Source organism: Myotis daubentonii, chromosome 15, assembly GCF_963259705.1.
Source record: "Myotis daubentonii chromosome 15, mMyoDau2.1, whole genome shotgun sequence".
In the NCBI taxonomy this organism is placed as follows: domain Eukaryota; kingdom Metazoa; phylum Chordata; class Mammalia; order Chiroptera; family Vespertilionidae; genus Myotis; species Myotis daubentonii.
The window spans coordinates 287,939-298,937 of record NC_081854.1 but is presented as its reverse complement, the minus strand read 5'-3'; the positions used below and the strand labels follow the sequence as shown (position 1 = coordinate 298,937).

The following is a 10,999-nucleotide window of genomic DNA, read 5'->3' as shown; positions in this document are numbered from 1 at the left end:
CCATATATGTAACCATGTCAACTTACGGTTACAGAGAGCTGGGACCACCCATGTTGCTAGGAACCTAACGTTGTCTCCCAACAAGATGAAATTTTTTTTTTTATAATTAAATCTTTATTGTTCAGATTATTACATTTGTTCCTCTCTTTGCCCCCCATAACTCCCCTCCTCCCAATTCCTGCACCACCCTCCGCCCTCACTCCCCACCCACTGTCCTCTTCCATAGGTGCACGATTTTTGTCCAGTCTCTTCCCGCATCTCCCACACCCCTTTCCCCCCAAGAATAGTCAGTCCATTCCCTTCCCTTTCTATGTCCCTGATTCTATTATGATCACCAGATTGTTTGTTCACTTGATTCTTAGATTCACTTGTTGATAGATGCATATTTGTTGTTCATAATTTGTATCTTTACCTTTTTCTTCTTCTTCCTCTTCTTAAAGGATACCTTTCAGCATTTCATATAATCCTGGTTTGGTGGTGATGAACTCCTTTAGCTTTTCCTTATCTGTGAAGCTCTTTATCTGACCTTCAGTTCTGAATGATAGCTTTGCTGGATAAAGTAATCTTGGTTGTAGGTTCTTGGTATTCATCACTTTGAATATTTCTTGCCACTCCCTTCTGGCCTGCATGGTTTCTGTTGAGAAATCAGCTGACAGTCGTATGGGTATTCCCTTGTAGGTAACTGACTTTCTTTCTCTTGCTGCTTTTAAGATTCTCTCTTAGTCTTTTGCTCTTGGCATTTTAATTATGATGTGTCTTGGTGTGGTCCTCTTTGGATTCCTTTTGTTTGGGGTTCTCTGCGCTTCCTGGACCTGTAAGTCTATTTCTTTCACCAGGTGGGGGAAGTTTTCTGTCATTATTTCTTCAAATAGGTTTTCAATATCTTGCTCTCTCTCATCTTCTGGCACCCCTATAATTTGGATGTTGGTACGCTTGAAGTTGTCCCAGAGGCTCCTTACACTATCTTCGTATTTTCAGATTCTTTTTTCATTTTGCTTTTCCGGTTGGGTGTTTTTTGCTTCTTCGCATTTCGAATCTTTGACTTGATTCTTGCGCTCCTCAGGTCTGCTGTTGGGTGTCTGTATAATATTCTTTATTTCAGTCAGTGTATGCTTAATTTCTAGTTGGTTCTTTATCACAACATTGAGGGTCTCATTAGATTTCTTGAGGATCTCACTACATTTATCGGCGGTCTCACCAGTCTTTTCGAGGGCCTTACTAAGTTTATCGGCAGCTTCTAGACAGTTCTTAAGAGACCTTAAAAGTGTGGTTCTGAACTCAATATCCTCCATTGACAGTTTTGTCCTGTTTCTTTGTCTCCGCATTTTTTATGCTTTCTTGGTACACCCCCTAGTGGTCTTTGTGCACAGTCTTGTTGCCTTTAAGCCTTGATTGATGTCAGCAATACCGGGGGTGATTTGACCTCCAGGCTAACTGGCTATGAGAGTCCGCTGTGTCTGCAGTGGGAGGGCTTCTGTGCTGGATCTCTAGGGTGGTGCTAATCTAGCCTTTGCCTGAGGCTATGCGGCAAATGCCTCTGTGCAGGGCTTGGGCGGGGCGGGTCCCTGGGGATCTACAGGGCAGGTGGAGGGAGCAGTTATGGCTGCTCTCAGTTCCTTCTCCAGGGGCTCTGCCTCTCAGAGTCCCAGCAACCGCTGCAAACCTCGGAGAGAAAGCTGCCTTCGAGTTCCGACCGAAGCCAGACAGTCCCGCTTCTCCCGTGTGAGTCTGGGTCCCTAAAGACTCACCCGGATCTGGAGCTCAGAGTCTGAAACTCCCTCCCGATTGAAAACAACAACTGCGCCCTCCGCCGCCAGCCCGCTCCGCGCGCACTCCGCACCTGAGTATTTCACTTCAGCACTGCGCCTCCTCTGAGTCTGGGTATGATATTCTCTTTCCTCCTAGTTGTAGAATTTCCACTCAGCCAGCCTTCCTGTGGTTCTGGATGATGTCCGTTCTGTCCTTTAGTTATATCTCTGAAGTGGTTGTTCGAGGCAGCAATCTCCTGCGTTAACCTATGCCGCCATCTTGGTTTCTCTCATTTATTTTTTTTTTTCAGACTTGGAAATGAAATTGAAAACGGAACTGTCAGCTGCAAAGCAAGATGCCTCTGAGGAACTAGCCAGCCTTGTCCTGGTAGAAGGGTTCCTGTGGGATGGTCTGGGGAGCTCTAAGGGTGGAGATGCCGAGGGGCCCCGGGAACAGAGCTGTGAGAGCCTGGATGGCCGTGGGGTGCAGGCGGCCTGCACACCGGTGAAGACCTCTGTTCAGCGGCAGCAGCCTGGGAATGGGTTTGGGGAAAACTTCACTCTGAGCCCTGATCTCCCAAGTCAACCCGTGACTCCTGAAAAACAAGACCCTCGTGCATGGAGAAGGCACAGAAAAAAGGAGAATCCATGCTCAAAAACGAACGCAGAACAGAAAACCTACGCAAAAGAGAAAGCCTACAGGTGTCAGGAATGCGGGAAAGGCTTCCGAAACAGCTCGGCACTCACCAAACACCAGAGAATCCACACGGGCGAGAAACCCTACAGGTGCACGCATTGTGGGAGGGCCTTCAACCAAACGCCCCCGCTGATCCAGCACCAGAGAACTCACACGGGCGAGAAGCCCTACGAGTGCAGAGAGTGCGGCCAGGCCTTTAGCTTTCGGTCCTCCTTCAGCCAGCACGCACGGACCCACATGGGCGAGAAGCCTTACGCGTGCAGCGAGTGTGGGAAGGCCTTCCGGCAGAGCACCCACCTCGCCCAGCACCTGCGGACCCACACGGGCGAGAAGCCCTACGTGTGTCCCGAGTGCGGCAAGGCCTTCGGCCACAGCTCGTCCTTGACGAAGCACCAGAGAATCCACACCGGGGAGAGGCCCTACGAGTGCCGAGAGTGTGGGAAAGCCTTCAGCCAGAGCACACTCCTGAGCGAGCACCGGAGGATCCACACAGGGGAGAAGCCCTATGAGTGTAAAGAGTGTAGAACACCAGAGGACCCACACCAAAGAAAAACCCTACACGTGCAACGAATGCGGGAAGTCCTTCAGTCACAGCTCCTCCCTCGGCCAGCACGCGAGGACACACACCGGGGGAAAAGCCATACGAATGCCCAGATTGTGGGAAATCCTTCAGGCAGAGCACTCACCTCACCCAGCACCGGAGGAACCACACGGGAGAAAAGCCATACGAGTGCAGGGACTGTGGGAAGGCCTTCACACACAGCTCCTCCCTGGCCAAGCACCAGAGAACTCATACTGGGTACAGGCACCTGCAGGAGCTGGGCCACAGGAAGCCTGCAGCCAGAGTTCATCTCTTCCCTTCCTACGCTTGACCCAGTCATACTCCGGGGTGATATCACAGACTTATGCGTACGCCTGCACAGATATGAGTAGTACACATGCTCCTCAGATCATTCTAACAGTAGGGAAATGTAGGGGTGATCAGTGTTGAAGACCTTCAGATGCGAGTGCCCGTCAATGCTGTATTCTAGAAGCCACAGAAATGAGGATTGGGAAAAGGTATTGGATTTGGGCATGACTTAACAAGAATTCACCAGATTCCAAACTTGAGAATTTCAAAACGGTGAGACCCCCAACTAATGCTGTTCATAAAAAAGAACCAAGTGCAGTGACATTTTACCTTTAATGCACATTCTGTGCTCGAGTGGGGAGACGTGCTCATGCATGGTGTAGCTGACACTGATACTCCCTATACACACCATGGCAGTGCGCTACACGTGAGAGTGGCATCCATGTGCAATCCCCATGCACTCAACTGTCCCAGTAAGATGTTCTGATCTGTGTGTAAAGCATTTGATCAAGGTACATGGCAAACAGCCTCACAGATTTGAATCCCATATGACAAAGTACCAAGTGTACTATAAACATTTTTTTAATTTTTGTTTGTGTGTGCGTGTGTACTGTAAACATTTTAAACTAGTTTTCTGCATTAGTTTGCAATAAATCTTTATTTGTCATGGAATTGAAAACTTTTGAATAGGCCAGTGATGGCGAACCTATGACACGCGTGTCGGAGGTGACACGCGAACTCATTTTTTTGTTTGATTTTTCTTTGTTAAATAGCATTTAAATATATAAAATAAATATCAAAAACATAAATCTTTGTTTTACTATGGTTACAAATATCAAAAAATTTCTACATGTGATACGGCTCCAGAGTTAAGTTAGGGTTTTTCAAAATGCTGACACGCCAAGCTCAAAAGGTTCGCCATCACTGGAATAGGAAGTCTTGAAATGTAACTTCCATGGAACCTTGCAGGTTCTGTGATGGCTTTTGCTACTTTGTTCAGGCTATAATTATTTTTTTTTTACAAGATTCATAGGAATTAAAAAGACAGATGAGCCCAGCCGGCTTGGCTCAGTGGTTGAGCATCGACCTATGAACTAAGAGGTCATGGTTTGATTCCTGGTCACGGCACAGGCATGGGTTGCAGGCTTGATCCCTAGTGTGGGGCGTGCAGGAGGCAGCCTATCAGTTATTTTCTTTCATAATTAATGTTTCTATCTCTCCCTTTCTGAAATCAATAAAAATATACATTTTTTAATTTTCCTTTTTTAATTTTTAAAATAGATTTTTATTAATTTCAGAGAAGAAGGGAGAGGGAGAGAGAGAGAGAAACATCAATGATGAGAGAGAATCATTGATCGGCTGCCTCCTGCACACCCCCAATGGGGATGGAGCCCACAACCCAGGGATGTGCACCTGACTGGAATCAAACCCAGGATCCCCTCAGTCCGCAGGCCAACACTCTATCCACTGAGCCAAACCAGCTCGGAATAAAAACATATTTTAAAAAGATAAAAGAAAAAGACAGACGGTGCCATTGCACAAAAAGAGCAAGGTTTTTCCTAATTCCCGTCTCATAAACAATAGGAATTCCATGTTGTAACCTTTTATTTTGCAAGATCTAGTCCTTTGATAAATGTAAACGACAACCCTTTCTTGCAGCATGTTTTCATTGATTCTTCACTGTTTCTATTATAATTTCACTTGAAAATCCATTGTACTTCATGGAACCTTAAATCCTCTAAAAGCATCTGGCTGACGACCACGCCCCTTAAAGGGCGACTTGCCACCCTTGACGACTGCCACACGGCGGCAGTAACTAATAGCCCTGGGAAAGAATCTCTTTTCATACAGATGTGATGGGGTCAGTCCTGCCTCCGACCCCGCAATGAGCGGTTCCTACCACTTCAGATAAAGAGAACCCCCTGACTGACACCTTCCAACAAGGTGCTGCCAGCCTGGGCATCAGCCACACTGGGTCCTCAGTCTGCCCCAGACGCCTGTGTGCCAGCCGCACAGACCGTGTTGGTTGTTCGGAACCAGCGTCTCACAGTGGGACCCAGGGCTTGTCACCAGAATCACCCGGGTGCTGCTCACCGATGCGGACTCCTGGGCCTTGCATCCTAGCAGATGAGTCCAAGTCTTTGGGGTGGGTGAGGAGGCTGGCGGTTGCATCCCCCTGTGGTGAAGGCCCTGCTGCCCTTCTCAGGGCCTGTAGGAAGGCCCTATCTGCCTCCTGACGGGGCTGCCCCCTCCACCGGCCACTAGGTCATGTGCACGTCCTCGCCCACCTCTGACCCATGAAGCTCTCCTCAAGGCGCCCTTGCCAGAGACTTGAGGTACGCACAGCATTCGTCATTCGTCTGCTTCTGGGTTTAGACCACCCGTGGGCAAACTATGGCCCGCGGGCCAGGTCCGGCCCGTTTAAAATGAATAAAACTAAAAAAAAAAAAAAAGACCGTCCCCTTTTATGTAATGATGTTTACTTTGAATTTATATGAGTTCACACAAACACTCCATCCATGCTTTTGTTCCGGCCTCCGGTCCAGTTTAAGAACCCACTGTGGCCCTCGAGTCAAAACGTTTGCCCACCCCTGGTTTAGACTGTTACCCTTGGCAGACTGGAGGTGGGGGCACACTCTCTGACCCACTGAGGAATGAGGGTTCCCCCCCCAGCCTTTTACCCTAATTTGACCCACAGCACAGACCCATTGCCACCAATGGGAGAGGACGTGCACATGACCTAGTGGCCGGTGGAGGGGGCAGCTTCCCCTGAGAGTAGAAGGGGATATCTGGCTGTATCTTTGTCCCTGAACAAGTCATCCACTTAGGAGCTTTGCAGGGAGGGAGGTGGTGGTTAGGGGAAGAGACGACTCCTGAAATCTTTCCAGAAGGTTTGGGTTCTTGCAGAGGTTCGAGAAGAGCAGTTCTCAAACTATTTCAGAGGTATTTGGGGAGTCAGCCAGTTAATGCGTTGCTCTCGGAGGTGCTGGCACGCTCGACGGCCCAGCTGCCTGTCCCAGGAGACGCACCCTGTCTAGGCCGCTATCAGAAGGCTTTTTCTCACTGCATTTCCAAGACCCTGCCGTTGGAGCAGCGTTCCGACCTCGGGAATAGCGCTGTAGGTTCCACAGACTCCTAGAAACCCAGGTTTTGAGAATTCCGGGGACTCACGGTTACATTAACCTTGTCCACCAGGTGGCGCAGCAGGACAGCTACAGCTTGGGGGTGAACTCATACTGGGTAGAAGCACCTTCCCGAGCTGGGCCCATGGCTTCAGCCAGCCGTGGGCAAACTACGGCCCGCGGGCCGGATCCGGCCCACTTGAAATGAATAAAACTAAAAAAAAAAGACCGTCCCCTTTTATGTAATGATGTTTACTTTGAATTTATATGAGTTCACACAAACACTCCATCCATGCTTTTGTTCCGGCCTCCGGTCCAGTTTAAGAACCCATTGTGGCCCTCGAGTCAAAAAGTTTGCCCACCCCTGGAAGCCACGGTTCACCCCTTTCCTAGACTTGAGCCCGGTTATGCTGATGAGCAAGAGGACACACACAGGCCTTCACACACAGCACACTCCTCGGGTTGTCCAAACAGCAGGGAGACGTGGAGGTGACCCACCTGGAGGACCTTCCGCCGCGAGTGCCCACCAGCATTACAGGAGAGAGAAGTGGGAGAATGCCGTGAGTTCGGACGTGACTCAGGCCCCAGGTTCACGAGGTTCCAGCTGGTGAAAACCCAACAGGTGCCTTTCATCGGTAAGAACCAAGGGCAGTGAGACTTGATCATTCATTCACATTCTATTCTCTGGGTTGGGGCGTGTGTAGGAGTGGTGTCAACTGACGGATATACACACACCCAAGTGTATACTCAGCGGTCTCACCACAAAGTTTTCCGGTCTGAGTATAAATCACTTACCTGGTCCAAGAACACAGCCAATGTTTGAGTTTCCCCTGAAATATCTGTCCCCAGTGGGGACGATCAGGCCCTGAATGCGAGTGACGGTGTTACCCATTCTCCGTGACTCCCCTGATTGCATCTGTGCACGTGTCTTGCCCCTTCAGAACAAACCTAGGGTGCTTAGCCCCACCTTTACAAGACAAAATGATACCAATATTTTAACAATAAAATCAGATGTTATCTCTTAAAAAAAAGATACATGGCAACCAGTCTCACAGATTTGAATCCCATGTGAGGTATCAGTACATTTTAAACAGAATTAAATTATCTGCATTATTTTGCAATAAATTAATCCTTTTCAGTAGGTTTGGAGTGATTCGAGAAAGCAATTCTGAAACTATATTTTTAAAATATATTTTATTGATTTCTTACAGAGAGGAAGGGAGAGTGATAGAAAGCTAGAAAATCGATGAGAGAGAAACATCCATCAGCTGCCTCCTGCACACCCCCCACTGGGTATGTGGCTGCAACCCAGGTCCATGCCCTTGACCGGAATCGAACCTGGGACTCTTCAGTCCACAGGCCGACGCTCTATCCACTGAGCAAAAATGGTCAGGGCCTGAAACTATTTTAGAGGTACTTTAGCATCCAGCATTCTTTTAATTGTGTGGGTACCAGAGTTCTCATTATAGGGACATAAAAATATGGGGGAGTGAAAATGTAGTTGTGAAATATGTAGTTATAAAAACGTATAGATTGGCATTGTATTTGTTCACACATACACAGACCTTTATTTGTGTACGGATATGCGCTCATATATGTGCCTGTATTTCTAACTCAGCAGAATACAAGGCTAGTAGCAAGGACCACACCTGGCACTCAGATTGGGGCCCTAAGGCAGCCCCCTCCGAAAGGGAATGAGTTATTTGAAACTGGAGAAGTGGCTGATTTCAGAGCTGAAGCAAGTAGAAAGATAAGCTTGGGACATCCTATACTTTAAAAAAAATGGACTGTTCCAAAAGTGGCAGAGGTATAGCAGAGGGGGCAGGATTCCTGTAAGACTCGTGAGCTCGTCTGGCACAACTTGGGCACCGAAATCAGTAACGACAGCGGTGAGTTACACACCATGGAGAAAACGAGAGCCCACGAGTGCGTCTGATGACAAACAAATGGGCAGAAAGGCGTGCCCAGGGCTGAGCGGGAACACGGAGGGCGGGCTGGCACTGGGTGATCGACACCCGGCAGCCTTCAGTGCTAAAGACTGGCTCAGGCAGGAACGAGTGGGGGCTGGACCAGGGGCGGGCTTTGGTGAGAAACTGGATATCTGCGTTATCTCCAAGGTCTCCCCATGGATCAATAATTAGTTCAGGGGGGAAGTAGTAACTTTATGGGGGAGAAATTGGGCAACAAAAGAGTCACCAACAGGAACACTGTGGGCTTCGCACACCCCCAGGGGTGTGTGTGTGTGTGTGTGTGTGTGTGTGTGTGTGTGTGTGAACATGTTAACAGGTGCGTCCGGGTGAGGACACCTGTGTGAGCTTTGTACTGCTTTCACTATTTCTGTGCCTTTTCTATAAAGTTTAAGTAATTTCCAAATAAAGTAAAGAAGGCACAGGCACCCGGCTGAGCACTGACTGGGACAGGGGTGGGGAGCTGAGGGCTCGGCGTGGGGACGTCCTGCTGACAAAGGAGTCGCCGTGGGCCTGGGAGCTGAGGGGGACGCTTGCTGGGAGGGTCTCCCCGAGGCAGGACAGGACTCACGGTCCGGCTGGGAGCAAGAGCTGAAATAGTACATTTAGTTGTTGCTGTTTTAAATTACCGGGGCCACCCCCAGCTTGGGGTCGGGGGATGGACAGGCTAAGAGGTGGGGGGCGGGCAGGTGGGAAGGGGTGGCAATTCAGAGGAAAGCCAAGTGGAAAAGGACCTAAAATTAAAACTATGGGGGGCTCCGGGGTCCGTGGGGCCCTCCTACTGTCCGCCGGAGAGGGGAGCCGGCGAAGGCCGAGCGGGGAGGGCAGGAAAGCCGGTGCCTTCAGGCCAGGGAGCCTTTCCGAATCCGGGAGCTGCAGGTCCCAGGTCCAAGGCCCCGGGAGGGCAGAGACCCGGGTGGGCCCCTGGCAAACTCACGTAAGGCCACGTCGGATACGCTCACACGCCCTCAAGCCCAGACGGACAGACAGCACACTGGGTGCCCCAACCAGTGTGAGGGAGTCAGCCGCCCAGGGCAACCGCTTTGTAACAGAGCCCAGGGTCCAGGTTCGAGGGTGGGGGGACTGGCTCCTGGGGTCTGGGGAGCTGCCCCAGCAGCCGAGGGAGGCTCACCTCTGAGCCCCGCACACCTGGGGGAACATCGCTCTCAGGGGAGCGGCTGCCCGGGACCTGGGCCCCTCCTCCTTTCCTCTGAGGCCCGGGTGTGTGTGTGGGGGGGGGGGGGGCGGAGTGCGCCTGGTCTGCCGCGATCCACTCGGGAATTATCGCATCATTGGGCCCAGACAGAACGACCCACTTACACATCCGCCTGCCGAACTTGGTCCGGCGTTTAATTACCTCGCCCCTCGCGCCTCGGCAGGGCCGGGCCAAATGGACGTTCCCCACCCCTGCTGGGCGGCGCCCCCCTCACCTGGCTCCTCCCGGTCCCTGGGGGGGGCGCTCCCCCAGGAAGGCCGCCGTCTCCCGGCTCCCGGGAAGGCACGCCAGCAGCCAGGGCCGAGCGGACCTTGCCGGGCAGGGGGACTTTCAGGGGCGCATCCAGCGGCCGCACCTGCTCCTTGGAGCAGGCCTCGGGCGGCAGCCGCGGGTGGCACAGCTGGTGGAGCAGGTGGGAGACGTCCAGGTCGGCCGGGGTCCTCCTGCAGGTGGTCCCGCGCTCCTCCAGCGGGTCCCCCGCGGCCATCCTGGCCCGGGCAGCGCGGGGGGAGCCGGGCAGGTCCTGGGGGGGCCGGCGCCTTCTCCGGAGGCAGCATCTTCCCAGATGGACGCTGGGAGACGTGACCGTGCCAGCCAGGGGCGGGGCAGCGCTGTCCAGGGCAGGTTCACGTAACCATGGCTCCAAGGCAGACACCAAACCAGCGACAGGGTCCTGAGAGATCTCGGCCGGCCGGAGTCCAGACCTGCAGGGGACGGACAAGGGCGTGCCCAGGGGGCGAGAAGCGGGCCGTGGGGCGCCCACAACAGAGGAAACGGCAGCGGCTTCCGCACTCACCAGCCCGCACCCTCACACCCGGAGTCCATGCGAGACGGTTTCCAAGCAACTCCCTTGTTAAGTATCGGCGGAGGGTCGGCCTCGTGTAGACAAGAATGACCGCAAAAAGTGGAGAGCGGCAACTCATTCTTTAAGGCGAGAACTACCAGGACTTTAAAAAAGGGCCAGCCGGCGTGGCTCAGTGGCTGAGCTTCGACCTAAGCACCAGGAGGTCAGGGTTCGATTCCTGGTCAAGGGCACAGGCCCGGGTTGCGGGCTCCATCCCCAGTGGGGGGTGTGCGGGAGGCAGCCGATCCATGATTCTCTCTCATCATGGATGTTTCTCTCTCTCTCTCCCTCTCCCTTCCTCTCTGAAATCAATAAAAACATTAAAAAAAGAAAACAAAGAATCAGCCCTAGCTGGTGTGGCTCAGTGGATAGAGCATCAGCCTGCAGACTGAGAGGAAGGGAGAGGGCTAGAGAGCCAGAAACATCATGAGAGAGAAACATCGATCAGCTGCCTCCTGCACATCTCCTACTGGGGATGTGCCCCCAAGCAAGGTACATGCCCTTGGCCGGAATCGAACTTGGGACCCTCCAGTCCCCAGGCCGACGCTCTATCCA

General features: G+C 51.8%; 2 protein-coding genes across 3 annotated transcripts in view; both read left to right on the top strand.

The window, feature by feature from the left end:
• ZNF544 (zinc finger protein 544) overlaps nucleotides 1-10,999 on the top strand; it is a 276,321-nt gene that overhangs the window by 181,617 nt on the left and 83,705 nt on the right. The window lies entirely within an intron of this gene.
• Nucleotides 15-4,941, top strand: ZNF135 (zinc finger protein 135). The gene is given in 4 exon segments (XM_059667285.1): nucleotides 15-27; nucleotides 2,060-2,966; nucleotides 2,968-3,073; nucleotides 3,075-4,941. Coding segments are annotated over 4 exon segments (1,269 nt in total). The 3' UTR covers nucleotides 3,318-4,941.